At 45.6% G+C, this 18,200-nt stretch overlaps 1 protein-coding gene across 22 annotated transcripts in view; it reads right to left on the bottom strand.

Annotated features, from left to right (window-relative positions):
• The window catches only part of DYSF (dysferlin), a 225,210-nt gene that overhangs the window by 188,545 nt on the left and 18,465 nt on the right, over positions 1-18,200 (bottom strand). For all 22 annotated transcript variants that reach the window (XM_043603645.1, XM_043603652.1, XM_043603654.1 and 19 more), the window contains exons 2-3: positions 5,398-5,453; positions 4,349-4,440 (exon numbers count right to left, since the gene is read on the bottom strand). In XM_043603645.1, the coding sequence (XP_043459580.1) occupies positions 4,349-4,440; positions 5,398-5,453 (148 nt within the window). The remainder of the gene's footprint in view (positions 1-4,348; positions 4,441-5,397; positions 5,454-18,200) is intronic.

Genomic DNA, 18,200 nt, shown 5'->3' with positions numbered 1-18,200 from the left:
CCCTGCTCACACTCTGTCTCTCTTTCTGTCTCTCTCTCTCTCTCAAAAATAAACATTAAAAAAAATTTTTTTTTAATTCAGAGTACTTCCTTACAGAAGTGCCAGTTCAACCTTGAGTGCACACTGGCCTCCCCTGAGCAGTTACAAGAAGCGCTGAGGCCTGCACCCCACTCCAGAATTTGCTGTGGAGCCCAGATACTGATCTCTTTTACAGCTCCCACATCATGCTAATATGCAACCAGGGCAGGAACACTTTTGTAAAACTCTAGAGCTACACTGTCCAACACTGTAGCCACTATGAGCCCCACACCAATGGTGGGGAGGGGGGGCCTCTCTGCTGCAGCACAGAATGGGTTTTGGATCTTGTCTCCCTCTCTCTCTGCCCCTCCCCCACTCACACACACACACACACACACACACACACACACTCACTCTCTCTCTCTCTCTCTCTCTCTCTCTCTCTCTCTCTAAGAAATAAATAAATAGAGGCACCTGGGTGGCTCAGTCAGTTGAGCATCCGACTTTGGCTCAGGTCATGATCTCACAGTTTGTGGGTTCAAGCCTCGCGTCAGGCTCTGTGCTGATAGCTCAGAGCCTGGAGCCTGCTTTGGATTTTGTGTCTCCCTCTCTCTCTGCCCGTCCCCCATTTGTGCTCTGTGTCTCCGCCTCTCAAAAATGAATAAATGTTAAAAAAACTTTTTAAAATAAATAAACGTTAAATTTAAATTGATTAAAAGTAAATAAAATTTGGGGCGCCTGGGTGGCGCAGTCGGTTAAGCGTCCGACTTCAGCCAGGTCACGATCTCGCGGTCCGTGAGTTCGAGCCCCGTGTCAGGCCCTGAGCTGATGGCTCAGAGCCTGGAGCCTGTTTCCGATTCTGTGTCTCCCTCTCTCTCTGCCCCTCCCCCGTTCATGCTCTGTCTCTCTCTGTCCAAAAATAAATAAACGTTGAAAAAAAAAATTTTAAAGTAAATAAAATTTAAGGTTCAGTTCCTCAGTTATACCAGCCAACACAGAACATTTCCATCATCCCAGAAAGTTCTGTCAGGCGGCACTGGTCTGGACTGAGATGAATGGCTCTCACCCTGGGCTGCACAGTAGAAATACCTAATACCTGGGCCTTTGTAACGACACCCACAAGGCACGGATATAGATAAAAGCTGTAGGTGATGCTATTGTGTTGCTCGGATTAGGAACCTCTAGGCCGAACATCCCAGTGGTCAGAGCAGCCAGTCAGGGATCAGGGTCGACACCTCTGCAGCGTCCCTCTGAGAAGCCCAGAGCAAACAAGAAGTTGTTCAGTGCAGCCTGAGACAGGAGTCCAGGACCTCCAGCTGGGCTTTCAAGAGCGTCTCCTATCCATAGGAGTGGAGTTTCCCTTTCTCTGCATTTCAAACCTGGTTTTATCAACACAAAGTTGGCCCGGCCCCGTAGTTGGCTCTGGGGTCCCTCGGGCTCAGGGTGGGTGGGTGTTGAGTAACCAAGAGGCTCCCAGCCTCCATTCCTGTCCTGAGGCATGGAGGCTCCCTGAGCTCCCACTCCAGGCCAGCAGACCAGTCAAGGCCACCCCAAACTGCCAACAGTCATGAGGGGAAACACAGCAGTACCAAATGCCCCTCCAACAGCTTCACCCTTAGGCACCTTACAGTCTGGTGAACTGCTATGGAGGCTGCATACCCCACTGGCTGTTATAAGGAAGCCAGAATTCCACTATTTCCACACATGACCATGTGGTTTGGGCAATCTCTGAAATTCTTCAGATGTGTACGAATATAAGTTTAAATTTAAATTTAGTTTAATTCAAATTTAATTTTTAACTGCTACAACTACAAAATTAAGACACGTTTGGAAAACTCAAAACCTACATGCAAGTATAAGAAGTTTCTAGCAAATTGGGAAGTTTTGAGAATTAGCAATTCTGCAAATTGATATTTGAGGAACTGATTTCTAGCCCTGGCCCTGTAGTAAACTGGTTCAGGGAGCCGGCTTCCCCCTAGGAGCTAGAGGACACACAGAGGGGCCAACGAGAAGGCCCCAGGGTGCTGTAGAGCCGGGCCGCCATGTGGGGCACTGGCCTCGTGCCACCCAACCTGGCCCTTGAATTGATAAAAAATATCTTCACATCCCCTGCTCTCAGGTCTCCTTCATGATCTCAGAAATCTCCCTACAGGGCCTGTAAAATGCTGAATATGATCACAAAAATGAAACACGCATTTCCTCCCGCGTGTCTTGCAGTAACCAGACCGTCCCACCTTTGCCTCACTAAGCTCTCTCAACTCCAGCATCATGAGGGAATGGAACTCTCCAGAAGGGTCCAGCACTGGCCGGGGCCTTCTAGGAGCCTCTGACTCAGTGACTACGAGCATGCTGCAGACCTGCTTTCAAGAATAGCTCTGCCAGGGGCGCCTGGGTGGCTCAGTCAGTTGGGTGTCCAACTTCAGACTGTGATCATCAGACTGTAATCTCACAGTTTGGGAGTTTGAGCCCACATCAGGCTCATGCTGTCAACATGGAGCCCGCTTCAGATCCTCTGTCCCCCTTTCTCTCCCCCGATTGTGTGTGCTCTCTCTCTCAAAAATAAACATTTTTTTTAAATTTAAAAAAAGAATAGTTCTGCCATCACCAGCCTCTAAGAAAAGCACCCCATCTCTCAAAGCCACAGTCTCCCCCTGTAATGACTATCATTGTAACAGTAGTACCCAACTGATTAAAAAAAGACCTTGTATTATAAAGACTCAGCACAGGGCCAGACACTCAGCTCAGCCCTTGGTAAACATCAGCTGTTGTGCTTTTGCTATTATTATCCTCAGCCTAGTATCTGAGAATTCCTCCCAATCGGGTCCCGCGGCTCCCTCCTCACTGGACCGCATGTGTCATGTGACTGAGTCCCACCTGTGAGGCCTTGGCCTGACTGTCTGCCATACCCAAATGCTGGAATGCCCTCCCTTCTTCACCCCCCAAAGCCTTAGAGTCAGTCTGTGAGGCCCTCTTCCAGAAATCCTTCCAGGACTGTCCTGTGCTCAGCGTTACTCCCTCCCGCACCTGCAGATCCACCAATCACACTTATTAGAGGCTGCATTTTCTCCACAGAATGTGTTGGGGTACATTAGCATGAACTGATTCCAGCCCCTGCCCCCCATGCAGATGGGGTAGAGGTCCCAATGAAAGTGCACCTACCCTCCCCGCACATACCATGCCCTCACCCATGACCAGCAGAGCCACAGAGAGACTGTGGCAGTTGGGTTTTCTTCCAAGCTTCTTAAGACTTCAAACGTTCCAGGTGTTTTGCAGCCTGAGACCCTCGTTGGCCTTCCCTAGGCCTCTCAATCCTCCCTCCTTCCCTCTCTCTCCTCTCCCACCCCAGGGTAACACAACCAGGCCTCCCAGGCCTTAGACACTGGCTGACCCAGTTCCCAGACAAAGGCACCCCTGTCAGCAGATCACAAAACAGCAAGCCGATGCTTCAGTAAATGGCACCAAGAGCAGGAACCCACTGCTGTCAGCACCTAACACAGCTGTACCCTGCCATGCCCGGCAGGGATGCTGAACCCAACCTTCACAGTCAAGGCTAAGGGGCCTCACAGGCTGCATCTCTCAGACCATCTGACCCTGCAGTGAGCAGAGCCATCAGTCGGCATGCTCAGTTGGTCTTGCCCGCCCCCCTACACTACCACCAGCATATATAAGGCCTGGAGCTCAATAACAGGAGAAAGGACCCACTGCCCGCCTGTAAAGAGCCTACTTTTGCCTCCACAACTTTGCTCCTCTACTGCCCCTGCCTGGAAACCCTCCACACCACATACATGAAACAAGAGAAAAGCCTGCCAAAGGGAGGTATACAGTCACTACAAACCTTTACTATCTTTTGGCGTCTAAACCACAAAGCTCACCTCACGTCCCTCCTCTTCCGTGAAGCCTTCCTTGAGAACTCCCTGCTAGCTGCAGCTTCACTTTGCCAGTCCGTCTGCTGGGGTGTGTGCCAGTGCCCTCACCAGCCTGGACTGGGCGGGGAGAGGTGGCCGCACCCAGGCACCCCTGGGCTAGAGCAGGACACTAGGAGCCTTTTCCTCTCTGCTCCCTGGGGCACAGGCTGTCTGCACAAACATGTACACATCTGATTCGAGCCCATCTCCCTTCCCTGGAGCCTGCACAGCTCTCAGATTTACCCCTGGCTGAGTTCTTGAGACTACAAGCAGGCCCCTCCCAACAGCTACCACTGGCCCAAGCCCACAAAAGGCAGGTCTTCAATAAATGCTAAATTGAAACACTAGCTGCAGATTCTGGAGTCTATGTCCACAACAAACCTACCTGTGCCTTCAGGGCACAGAGTCACCCTTGCCCACCTCACCTGTTCCTTCCCATTGTCTCATGGTCTTTGACCACCACATGAAGTTCAGAGCTCTGGTCCAAAGGGATGCCCTTGAGGTCCCATTCAAAGCCCTGGAAGAAAAAGAGGACAAAAACATCTTAACTGGCAGCCCCCTAGGAGAAGAGACTGTGTCTGGTTCACCCTGGTGCCCCCCCCCCCCCCCCCCCCCCCCCCCCCCCCCCCCCCGCCAACGACATTGAGCAGCCATCCATGAAAAATGCTGGTGGGTGGGTAGATGAATTAGTAAATGAATGAATACACGAACAGCAGGGTTCCAGAGCTTCAGAAGAGGCAGTGAAAGCCACAGGCAGCAGAAGAGAGAAGAGGTCAGGCTCCCATGGCCCCTTTCCCCCAACTCAATTCCACCAATCACCAGGAAGTCAAGCCAGGAGCACAGCTGGGGAAAATCAAGTGACCCTGCAGGGTCCTCAGAGACCAAGATCAAGGTGCTCATGTGGAAACCGGGCCCCTCATGGGCAGCATGAATTAGTACCACATGGAGAACACCCATCCAGAGGACCTGGGACTCTCTTCAGAGCAAAGGTACCCCTGTGCATCCCAACCCCATCCACAGAAGGCATCCAGAGCTTCCAAAGGACCACCAGGGGGCCATGTGCAGGGAGATGGTAGAGGTCCTGGTTTATCAGGGAGGACTGTGGGGAGGAGGTAGGCTTTGGGCAGGAAGAACAGCTGGCGTTAGGGAGACGAGGCAGGCCAGAGAGCCCCTAAACTATCTGGCTGGTAGTTCTGTGTGGATGGCTAGAGCTGAGAGGAATAGAAACAAAAGACATCGCACTCCTCCCCATGCCACACCCACATCAGAGGAGATGGTTCTATCTCCCTGGCGGGCCATGCCATCAACCCTCCTCCCAGGAGACAAGCAGATTTAGTTGACACACGGGACCAGCAGCCCCTCCCCTCCCTGACAATACCACTGAGAAAGTCACCTCCTGCACAAGTCCCTGGATTGTCACTGCAGAGATGGTGGCAGTGGAGCAAAAAAGAGGGAGAATGGAAACCTTATATACCTCATTCCATACGGGGTTCACACTGTTCTTGATGACTTTGGTTCTCTTCTTCACCCCTATGAGAGACACAAAGGGACAGTGGAGAGACAAATCTTTTTAATGCCTGGCTGGATATCATGTCTCCTTCTACATTGACTCTGTTGAGATGTCTTGTTTTGGTTGACATCTAGGAAGAAAACCCACCCAGATATATAGTTGTAAAAGAAAGTGTATTTTAATAAATTTTCAGATCATTGTGGATATCCTTCTTTGACACTACACCAAAAATTCAACAAGTAGTATTTCTTGCAACAAGGTAGATGAACATTTTGTAGTCTATTACATTGAAATCCATTGTTCTGTCTTGTACTTTGAATGAATATCTTACCCATGCGTGATTCTGTAATATCTTGCCTTGGTTATTTGGAAGGTTTCTGCTCACTGAGTTATGTAGACCTTCCAAATATTGACACATTTTAGTATATAATACCAGAAAAATCACATTCATTAATATTACCATCCATCTCATCAAGAAGCTGAAAGATACAGGTTTTCTAAGATTCCAATTCTGGTTTGAAAGCTCAAATTTTATGATTGGCAACAAATAATAAATGTCTGCTTGAGGTGGAAAGTTCGCTCATTCATTTTCTTTTTTTTTTTAATTTTTTAAACGTTTATTTATTTTTGAGAGACCGAGCATGAGCGGGGGAGGGGCAGAGAGAGAGGGAGATACAGAATTGGAAGCAGGCTCTAGGCTCTGAGCTGTCAGCACAGAGCCCAACACGGGGCTCAAACTCAAGAGCCGTGAGATCATGACCTGAGCCGAAGTTGGACACTTAACCGACTGAGCCACCCAGGAGCCCCTCACTCACTCATTTTTAAGAAAATGTCTGTCGGGGCGCCTGGGTGGTTCAGTCAGTTAAGCATCTGACTTCAGCTCAGGTCATGATCTCGCTGGGTTTGTGAGTTCAAGCTCCACATCGGGCTCTGTGCTAACAGCTCTCTCTGTCCCTCCCATGCTCATGCTCTGTCTCTCTCTGTCTCTCAATAATAAACGTTTAAAAATGTTTAAAAAAAAAAAGAAGAAAGAAAATGTCTGTCAAATGCCCAAGTCTGAAAAATCAGTTTGCCAGTCATTCTTTCAAGTAAAAAACAGTATCACGTTAAGAAAAAGAAACTGGTGGGGCGCCTGGGTGGCGCAGTCGGTTAAGCGTCCGACTTCAGCCAGGTCACGATCTTGTGGTCCGTGAGTTCGAGCCCCGCGTCAGGCTCTGGGCTGATGGCTCAGAGCCTGGAGCCTGTTTCCGATTCTGTGTCTCCCTCTCTCTCTGCCCCTCCCCCGTTCATGCTCTGTCTCTCTCTGTCCCAAAAATAAATAAAAACATTGAAAAAAAAATTAAAAAAAAAAAAAAAAGAAAAAGAAACTGGCTAATTCAGCTTACAACTTAAGCAGCCATACGTGTGCTTTTTCTTGTAACAACTATTTTCAGCATGTAGCAGATGTGTTCTATGCATACTTCTGTTTCAACACCCAAAATATTACAAACACATGTACTTAGGGATCTAGTTTAATAAAATTGATAATTGTACTGCTTTATCAAGGACATTCTTCAACAAAACTGGCTTTATTTTAACTGCAAATACATAAGGGTGAGGAATACAATGCCAAGTACAATGTGGCACCAAGGCCTTCACTAGTATTAAGGCACCAGCAGCTTTACCTTCCGTTGTACCATTAGTGCAAATATCAACACAGTTGAAAAGGCACATATCATCTTTGGGTTATTCTGAAAATAGTTTTAACCTTGCTGACCTGCTCAAAGAATCGTGGGTATTCCTCCAGGAGTCCCTGTAACACACCTGAAGAAACTCTTAGGAAATTCATTGAACATTTCAGCCTCTGTTTCCTCATCTATAAGGTCATAATAATACCTCTTCATGGGGTTTTGTGAAAACTAAAAAGATAGTATGAGTGAGGTTCCTGGCACACAGCATACTCATTACATACGAGGTTCATTTCACTTCCTCTTCCCCCATGCCCCACTCAGATGCATCGAGTGAACTCCTAACTGATTCTTCAATACCCAGCTCAGTTGTCAATCTCCCTTGTCTCTCCCAGACAGAGATGGTTGCAAGCTGTGATCACATATCAGAACACATATATGTGTTTCTATGTCTCTCCCCAACTGGACTGTGAGGGGACACCATGCCTTACTCATGTAGTAACCCTAGTGTATAGCAAGGCAACGGAGTAATGAAGTGCTGAATAAATGGGTCTTTTCTTTCCCAAGTTGGCTCCAAGTTCACTTCATCACCAGGGGATAGAACTACTGTTCTCAAGGAATGCCATAAGACTGCATTAAGAGTAGGAGAGTATGTCAGTGGACAAAGGGGATGAGAGAAGTCACAATGAGAAGGAGGAGATCTGGGAGGGGCAAGAGTTATCTTCTCCAACCTGCCCTGGCTGAACCATTCTTGAAGGCCATGTTGGTATGTCTCCATCAGTGAGACACAGCTTTGGAGTCATTCAAATAATAGCTACTGCTGCGTGACCTTAGCTAGAACTTATTACCTCTCTAGGCCTTAGCTCCCTTGGTGGTAAATTGATAATAAGAAGAATGTTCGCTTCAGGGGTACCTGGGTGGCTCAGGGGATTAAGCATCTGACTCTTGATCTAGACTCAGGTCATGATCTCACAGTTTGTGGGTTTGAGTCCCATCATCAGAGCCTGTTGTGATTCTGTCTCTCCTTCTCTCTGCCCCTCACTTGCTTGTGCTTTCTCTCTGTCTCTCAAAATAAATAAATTTTTTTAAAAAAGAAGAAGAAGAATGCTCACTTCATAGAGTTTTGAGGAGATAAGAGATTCTATCTAAGTGTCTATTTCCCTTCCCCTATCAACTCCCCATGACCTACAAGAGTAACGTGGAAAAAATCCCATCTGCAGCCACTCTTGAGTCATCCACTTGGAAACATTTCCTGGTGCTCCTGGTGCTCCTGGTATTAATTGAACAGTGTCCATGTGCCAAGCCCTGTGCAAAGTGTCTTTCAAGCATTTCCCACTTCCTGCCTTCCCTAAAGATGAGGCGAACAAAGGCTCTCAGTGAAATTTCACTAAGTATGGTTAGAAGGACCAACGCTAAGACTCTCTGAGTGACATTAAGGGAGGGTCACTGAAGGGCACTACAGCCCCTAAGAGGTGCAGGAAAGAAGAAACCTTAAGCCAGTACAATCACATGACTTATAGATGGCAAGGAAAGGGAAGGCATGCTGCTAATTAGGAAACAGTTAAGAAAACAGTTCCTTCCTTATCATAGATTTAGACCTGTCCTGTCCTTGATAATTAATTTTGGCCTTGAGAGATGTGGCTCTACATGCGTAATTTAACAGATTCAATAGTTAAAGATACAGGAGAGCCCAAAGGTCATGTTGAGGTTGGGGACAGGGGACCACGTCCTCTTCCTGGATTGCTCTGCAGAATTGGAGGCCAGCAGGCCTCCATAAGAATCATGTTGTAGCTCCAGGGTATTCCTCCAGACCGAATGACTCAGCGAGAAGGAATAAATGTACAATGGGAGGACTCTTCTGTTCCCCATGAAAAATCTTCACTTCTTTCCCCAGGCCTACCTACCCCAACTTTTACCCAAACCAGAGCCTCCCATTGCCATAGGATAGAGGTTTCAAACTGCTCATTGGGACCCATTAGTAGGCCATGAGATCAACTGAGTGAGTTGGCCAGTATGTCTTTTTAATGACAGAATAAACTAGAAAAGAAAATATCAGAGTACATCTTTCACTGGGTTATATATTCACATACATATTTATATGTGTGTATTATGCCTTTTTAAAATGTTTATTTATTTTCGAGACAGAGGGACGGGGGGGAGGTGGTAGAGAGAGAGGAAGACACAGAATCCGAAGCAGGCTCCAGGCTCCGAGCTGTCAGCACAGAGCCCGACAAGGGGCTCAAACCCACAAACCATGAGATCATGACCTGAGCTGAAGTTGGACGCTTAACCAACTGAGCCACGTACACACCCCTGTCTTGATATAAAATATATTTCTTGTTGTGGATAACAATCCAAAAATTTTGAAAATAATGCCTTAAATGAAGGTCATCAGAGGAGAACTGAAGAACAAAGAAACCACCATCTTGGGTCTTGAGTGCCGAGAGCCAAGGTGTGTGACAGGAATGAGGTAGGACACCATCCTGGTCCTGGGGTTAACTCTGGTAAAGACCATGGCTGTGGGAGGGAAGCTGAGGGGCCTCAGAGACAGAAGCAGAGCAGAGGTAAGAAGACCGCCTATCTTGCCCCATCCAGTACCTGGGGCCACCTGGCTAAGCAATCTCCCTTGGTGGGAGCCTCCAACATCTCCTGACAGCCAAGCATCAGGCATATCCATGGCCTCACATGAGAAGCCACATCACTACCCTTCTGCTCACCACCTGGTGAGGTCTACCTGTCAGTGGCCAGGGAGCTGTCTCTCCAGCAGACTGGGCTCCAGGTCTCACTCGTATCTGTAGGCCCATCTTGTGGGGACAGGCTCCTTTCAGTGATCAGGATGCTTGTTAGCCCCAGGGACTTGGACACCCACAGAGGTTATGGGGTGGAAGGGAGTTCCCTGACATCTGGCAGAATCAGGTGGCAATCTCCCAGTAGTCCCCACAACACGACTGTAAGGTCATGGCACATTTGGGAAGCAGACAGAATGCTTGTTTTCGTGACACTGATGACAATGGAATCTTTAGGGCTATTGGGATCATACAGAAGACAAACTCTAAAGCAGGGGTTTTCACTGAGGGTACACTCAGTCTGTAATTTGGGAGGTTTTTATGACTGTTGAAGGAGGGTTTAAAGAAAAGCTGAGAGATACTGATCCATTTCCCAATGCACCTCAAAGACATCAAGGCCCACATGTCCATTGACAGATGAATGGATTAACAAAATGTGGGATATACAAACAATGGGATATGATTCAGCCTTAAAAAGTAAGGAAATTCTGGGGTGTCTAGGTGGCTCAGTCAGTTGAGCATCCGACTTCGGCTCAGGTCATGATCTCATGGTTCATGAGTTAGAGCCCCGCATCGGGCTCTGTGCTGGCAGCTTGGAGCCTGGAGTCTACTTAGGATTTTGTGCCTCCTTCTCTCTCTCCTCCTCCCCCTCTCACACTGTCTCTCTCTCCTTCAAAAATAAATAAACATTTTTAAAAAATTTATTTAAAAAGGAAGGAAATTCTGAGGAACCCTTTTGCACTGCTGGTGGGAATGCAAATTGGTGCAGCCACTCTGGAAAACAGTACGGAGGTTCCTCAAAAAATTAAAAATAGAACTACCCTACAACCCAGAAATTGCACTACTGGGTATTTATCCAAAGGATACAGGAGTCCTGATTTGAAGGGGCACATGCACCAGAATGTTTATAGCAGCGCTATCAACAAGAGCCAAAGTATGGAAAGAGCCCAAATGTCCATCAATTGATAAATGGATAAAGAATACAATGGGGGCACCTGGAGGGCTCAGCCAGTTAATCTTCTAACTCTTGGTTTCGGCTCAGGTTCATGGGTTCGAGCCCCGCATCAGGCTCTGCACTCACAGCACAGAGCCTTCCTGGGATTCTCTCTCTCCCCCCCTCTCTCTCTCTGCCCCTCCTCTGCTTCCTCTGTCTCTCAAAATAAATAAACTTTTTAAAAAATTTAAGAAATACAATGGAATATTACCCAGCAATAAAAAAAGAATGAAATCTTGCCATTTGCAACACTGTAGATGAAACTAGAGTGTATTATGCTAAGCAAGTCAGTCAGGGACTGACTGTTTTGAGATACAAAACAGATGAACGTAGGGAAGGGAAGCAAAAATAATATAAAAACAGAGAGAGAGGCAAACCATAAGAGATTCTTTTTTTTTTTTTTTTTTTTCAACATTTTTATTTATTTTTTTGGGACAGAGAGAGACAGAGCATGAACGGGGGAGGGGCAGAGAGAGAGGGAGACACAGAATCGGAAACAGGCTCCAGGCTCTGAGCCATCAGCCCAGAGCCAGACGCGGGGCTCGAACTCACGGACCGCGAGATCGTGACCTGGCTGAAGTCGGACGCTCAACCGAGTGCGCCACCCAGGCGCCCCCATAAGAGACTCTTAAATAGAACAAACTGAGGGTTGCTGGTGGGGTGTTGGATGGGGTGATGGGCTAAATGGGCAAGGGGCATTAAGGAGGACACTTGTTGGGATGAGCACTGGGTGTTATATGTAAGTGATGAATCACTAAATTCTATTCCTGAAATCATTATTACACTATATGTTAACTAACTTAGATTTAAATTTTAAAAAAAGGAAGGAAATTCTGACAACACTACCACTTGGATGAACCACAAGGACATTATACCAAGTGAAAACAGCCAGTTACCAGGGACGTGAGGAGTTATTATTTAATGGGTTGAGGACCATTAAAGAGTTCTGGGATGGATGGCGGAGATGGTTGCACAACAATATAAAAGTACTTAATACCACTGAAGTGCACTGAAGTGCACACTGAAAGATAATTAAGATGATAACTTTTATGCTATGTGTATTTTGCCATATCTTTTCAAAAAGTCCAGGTGTGAGACAGTGAGGACACAAAGGCTATGGGTCTCGGGCACACTGACCAGCGACTAGGTGGGGAAGAGAGAAGCAGGGAGAGCAGAACATGTCTCAGGTTCTGACAAGGATGCATGGGTGGCTGGTGGTGCCATTCACTTAGAGAGGGAGCAGAGAGAGGGGTGGAGTTAAGACGGAGGAGAAGTAGGGGGACCAGGATTTTCCTCGTCCCTCAAACACAGCTGGGTTGACATCAGGTCACTGGGAACACCCAGAAAATCAATCTGCGGAGTGGCAGAAGGATCTCCACAGTTGGAGGGAGACAGCTTGGCAGGACTGGGGTGCATGTATGTGAATTGGGGGAGAGAAAACAGCATAGGCACGGAGGGAGGGAACCCCTTCTGTGCGGAGACAAAAGAGAGAGAAAGAGAGAGGGCTTCCCTATCGAGTTTGCCCAAAAGGAAAACCTTTCCAGACCATGCACTGGGGAAAGAGAATTCCAGAGAGCACCAGTTTCTGTTTTCCAAACAGCCTTAGGAGCTGAAACTCAGAGGTTCCTAAAGTGAGCGACTTTCTCCCGAGTGGAGCCGGGAGCCGTGTGTGCGCACTCCTGGGGAAGAAGGAGCCCACCCCGGGGGGCTCTGTAGCCATCTCAGGGGTACGCTGGGAGGGAACAGTCCCCTTCCTCGAGTACTTTGGGAAGAGGGTTTATTGCCTCCTCAAGGATGAAAGGCTCTGCAGGTGCCAGCCAAAGACCTTTTATCAGCAGGGCTGAGTGGCCTACACCAGAACAGGGTCAGGGCGGGGGGGTGGGGTCCTTTGACACATCAGGTTTTGAATCCCAGCTGAGCCCCTAGGAGTCACAGGATACTGTGGAGCAGGGCAAGCCTACTGCCCCTGAGCAGCGTGGTTTGAGACACCCAGTCCGGGGTAGAGAGACTGGGGTGTCACCATTTTTCTCCCCAACACCAACACGGTGGGGCTTCAGGGAGCAGCACAGCAGCCCCCAGTGGAAGCAGGATCTGCTTACACCAATCCCCGCCCCTCCATGCCTGCTAATTGCTTCTCTACCAGGGCGGGACTGACACTGACCCACCCAGCCAGCCTCCCCTCCAGACCAGAAGAGCCACTGGTCCCAGGGACCAACAGACAATTGGTTTTTGTTTGTTTGTTGTTGTTGTTTTTGTTTGTCTGTTTTTCTTTTCTTCTCTTTTCTCTCTCTCTCTCTCTATCCTCTTTTTCTTTTGGAATCGGATTCATAGTTTCTGATTTGTTTTTGGTCAATTCTTACTGTGTGTGTATGTGTGTGTGTGCGTGTGCATGTGTGTGTGTGTGTGTGTGTGTGTGTGTGTGTGTGTGTGTGTGTTGTTTGATCAGGCATTTTTACTCTATTCTTTTTACACATTTTCTTTCTCTTCTTTATTTTCCTTTCTCTTTCTCTGGATTTAACCTTATAGTTTTTTTTTAATGTTTATTTTTTGAGAGAGAGCACAAGCAGGGGAGGGGAAGAGAGGGGGACAAAGGATCTGAAGCAGGCTCTGCACTGATAGCAGTGAGCGCAACGTGGGGCTCAGACTCACAAACCACAAGATAATGACCTGAGCCAAAGTTGGGCACTCAACGAACTGAGCCACCCAGGAGCCCCATAGCCTTATAGTTTTTTGATTCTCTGTTTGGTCTTCTTTTCTCCCCTTTCATTTTTCTCTCTTTATGGGATCAGGGTCCCGCCTTGCTTTTTCCTTTTTTTCCAGGGTTAGTTCAACAAACAAATCACAGTACACCTGGTGGAAGGTCCAAACAATCCACCACTACAAGCAAGGAAGAGCTTTGCAGAGGACAGACCAGTGGAATAGAGCAGCCAAAATGCAACAACAGAGTGCATGCAACATACACCAAAACACTTCCTGAAGTCGCAGCCCTGGACAGTGTATGACCCCTTCTTAATATAATAGTACTCGCAGGTACAGGGCACATAGCAAGCTATTAAAATATGCAAAGGACAGAAGTTAGCCAAAATGACAAAACAGAAGAATTCTCCCCAAAAGAAAATTTAGGAAGAAATCACAGCCAGAGTTTTAAACAATATATCTAAACAAGAAGTTAGAATAACAATCATAAAACTAACAGTGGGGCTTGAAAAAAGCATAAAAGACAACAGAGAATCTATTGCTACAGGAATCAAAGACCTAAGAACTAGTATGAAGAATTAAGAAATTCTATAAATGAGTTGCAAAATAAACTAGATACGGTGACAGCTAGGATGGAAGAAGCAGAGGAGAGAATAGGTGAAATAGAAGATAAAATTATGGAAAATGATGAAGCTGAAAAAAAGAGGGAAAGGAAATTACTAGATCATGAGGGGACAATTAGAGAGCTAAGTGATTCCATGAAATGAAACAATACCCATATCATAGTAGTTCCAGAAGAAGAGGGAGAAAAAGGGCAGAAGGTTTATTTGAACAAATTATAGCTGAGAACTTCCTTAATCTGGAGAAGGAAACAGACATCCAAGTCCTAGAGGCACAGAGAACTCCCTTCAAAATCAACAAAAACAGGTCAACACCATGACATATCATAGTGAAACTGGCAAAATACAAAGAGAGAGAATTCTGAAAGCAGCTAGGGACAAATGGGCCTTAACCTAAAAGGGAGGCATAAAAGAGTAGTAGCAGACCTGTCCACTGAAACTGGGCAGGCCAGAAAGGAGTGGCAGGAAATATTCCATGTGCTGAATAGGAAAAACATGCAGCCAAGAATCCTTTATCCAGCAAGGCTGTCATTCAGAATAGGAGAGATAAAGGCTTTCCCAAACAAAAACTAAAGAAGTTCATGACCACTAAACCAACCCTGCAAGAGATCCGAAGGGGGACTCTGTGAGTACAAAGTAGCAAAGACAACAAAGGACCAGAGACATCACCACAAGCATGAAACCTACAGATAACACAATGACGCTAAATCTGTATCTTTCAATAAGCACTCTGAATGTAAATGGACTAAATGTCCCAATCAAAAGACATAGGGTATCAGAATGGATTAAAAAAAAAAAAAAAACAAGATCCATCTATATGCTGCCTACAAGACACTCATTTTAGACCTGAGGACACCTGCAGATTAAAAGTGAGTGGATGGAGGGGTTCCTGGATGGCTCAGTTGGTTAGGCATCCAACTCTTGGTTTCAGCTCGGGTCATGATCTCACGGTTTGTGGGTTTGAGCCCCACATTGGGCTCTATGCTGATGGTGCAGAGCCTGCTTGGGATTCTCTCTCTCTCTCTCTCTCTCTCTCTCTCTCTCTCTCTCTCTCTCCCCCCCCCGCCCCTCCCACATCTCTCTCTCAAAATAAATAAAAAAATAAAACCTTTTAAAAAATAAATAAAATAAAAGTGAGGGGATGGAAAACCACCTATCATGATACTGGACATCAAAAGAAAGCCAGAGTAGCCATACTTCTATCAGACAAACTAGTTTAAAACAAAGACTGTAACAAGAAGTGAAGAAGGGCATTATATCGCAATTAAGGGGTCTGTCCACCAAGAAGAGCTAACAATTGTAAATATTTATGCCCCAACATGGAGGAACCCAAATATATAAATCAATTAATCACAAACATAAACAAACTTATTGATAATAATACCATAATTGTAGGTGACTTTAATATTCCACTTTCAGCAAAGGACAGATCATCTAGGCAGAAAATCAATAAGGAAACAATGGGGGTGCCTGGGTGGCTCAGTCAGTTAAGCATCTGGCTCTTAATGTCAGCTCAGGTCACGATCTCCCGGTTCATGGGTTCAAGCCCCATATCAGGTTCTGCCACTGACAGTGCAGAGCCTGCTTGGAATTCTCTCTCTCTCCCTCTCTCTCTCTGTTCCTCCCCCAATTGTGTGCTCCCTCTCTCTCTCCCTCTCTCTCTCTCTCTCACACACACACACACACTCTCTCTCTCTCTCAAAATAAATAAATAAACTTAAAAAAATAAGGAAACAATGACTCTGACTGACACATTGGGCCAGATGGACTTAACAGATATATTCAGAACTTTTCATCCAAAAGCAGCAGAATACACATTCTTCTCAAGTGCACATGGAACATTCTTCAAAAGAGATCACATACTAGGTCACAAAACAGCCCTCAACAAGTACAAAAGGATTGAGATCTTACCATTCATATTTTCAGATCACAATGCTATGAAGCTGGAAATCAACCACAAGAAAAAAATTGGAAAGCCCCCAAATACATGGAGGTTAAAGAACATCCTATTAAAGAATGAATGGGTCAACCAGAAACTTAAAGAAGAAATTTAAAAATACATGGAAGCAAATGAAAATGAAAACACAAGTCCAAACCCTTTGGGATGTAGCAAAGGCAGTCCTAACAGGAAAATATACCGCAATTCAGGCCCATCTCAAGAAGCAAAAAGGTCCCAAATACACAACCTAACCTTACACCTAAAAGAGCTAGAGAAACAGCAGCAAAGAAAGCCCAAAGCCAGCAGAAGAAGGGAAATAACAAAGATTAGAGCAGAAATAAATGATACAGAATCCAAAAAACAGTAAAACAGTTCAATGAATCTAAGAGCTGGTCTTTTGAAAGAATAAAAAAAAATTGATAAACCCCTAACCAAACTTCTCAAAAAGAGAAAAGACCCAAATAGATAAAATAACGAATGAAAGAGGAGAGATCACAACCAACACCACAGAAATACAATTATTAGAGATACTATGAAAAATGATATGCCAACAAACTGGACAACATGGAAGAAATGGACAAATTCCTAGACACCCACACACTACCAAAACTCAAATGGGAAGAAATAGAAAATTTGAACTGACCCATACGAGCGAGGAAATTGAATCGGTTATCAAAAATCTCCCAACAAATAAGAGTCCTGGGCCAGATGGCTTCCCAGGGGGATTCTACCAGACATTTAAAGCAAAGTTAATACTTTGCACCTGGGTGGCTCAGTCAGTTAAGCATCTGACTTCAGCTCCTGGGTGGCTCAGTCAGTTAAGCATCTGACTTCAGCTCAGGTCATGAGTTCACAGTTTGTGAGTTCGAGTCCTGCATCAGGTGAGCTGGAGCCCCACTTTTCTCCCTCTTTCTCTCTTTTTCTCTCTCTGCCCCGCCTGGGATTGGGATTCTCTCTGTCTCTCTCTGTCTCTCTCTCTGTCTCTCTCTCTGTCTCTGTCTCTCTCTCTCTCTCTCTCTCTGCCCCTTGCTCACTTGCACCCTCTCTCTCAAAAAATAAATAAAATAAAGCAGAGTTAATACCTATTCTTCTCAAACTGTTCCAAAAAATAGAAAAAGAAGGAAAGCTTCCAGATTCATTCTATGAAGCCAGCATTACCTTGATTCCAAAATCAGACAAAGACCCCACTAAAAAAGGAGAATTACAAGCCAATATCCCTGATGAACCTGGATGCAAAAATTCTCAACAAGATACTAGCAAATCAAATTCAACGGTACATTTAAAGAATTATTCACGATGGCCAAGTAGAATTCATTCCTGGGCTGCAGGACTCATTCAATATTCGCAAATCAATCAGTGTGATACATCACATTAATAGAACAAAGGATAAAAACCTTATGATCCTGTCAATAGGTGCAGAAAAAGTATTTGACAAAATGCAGCATCCTTTCTTAATAAAAACCCTCAAGAAAATCGAGATGGAAGGAACATACTTTAACACTATAAAAGCCATCTATGAAAGGCTCACAGCTAATAGCATCTTCAATGAGAAAAAAATGAGAACTTTCTCCCGTGAGATCAGGAACACAACAGGGATGCCCACTGTCACCACTGCTGTTTAACATAGTGTTAACAACAAAACAAAATAAAAGGCATCCAAATTGGCAAGGAAGAAGTCAAACTTTCACTCTTCACAGATGACATGATACTCCGTTGGAAAACCCAAGACTCCACCAAAAACCTGCTAGAGCTGACACATGAATTCAGCAAGGCCGCGGGATATGAAATCAACATAGAGAAATTGGTTGCATTCCTATACACCAATAATGAAGCAACAGAAAGAGATATCAAGGAATTAATCCCATTTTCAATTGCACCAAAAACCATCAAATACCTAGGAATAAACCTAACCAAAGAAGTAAAAGATGTGTACACTGAAAACTATAGAAAGCTTAAGAATGAAATTGAAGAAGACACAAAAAAATGGAAAAACATTCCATGCTCATGGATTGTAAGAACACATTTGTTAAAATGTCAATACCACCCAAAGCAATCTACACATTC

This window comes from Prionailurus bengalensis, chromosome A3 (genome assembly GCF_016509475.1).
Source record: "Prionailurus bengalensis isolate Pbe53 chromosome A3, Fcat_Pben_1.1_paternal_pri, whole genome shotgun sequence".
In the NCBI taxonomy this organism is placed as follows: domain Eukaryota; kingdom Metazoa; phylum Chordata; class Mammalia; order Carnivora; family Felidae; genus Prionailurus; species Prionailurus bengalensis.
The sequence above is the reverse complement of the archived record's forward strand: the minus strand, read 5'-3'. Positions and strand labels throughout refer to the sequence as shown.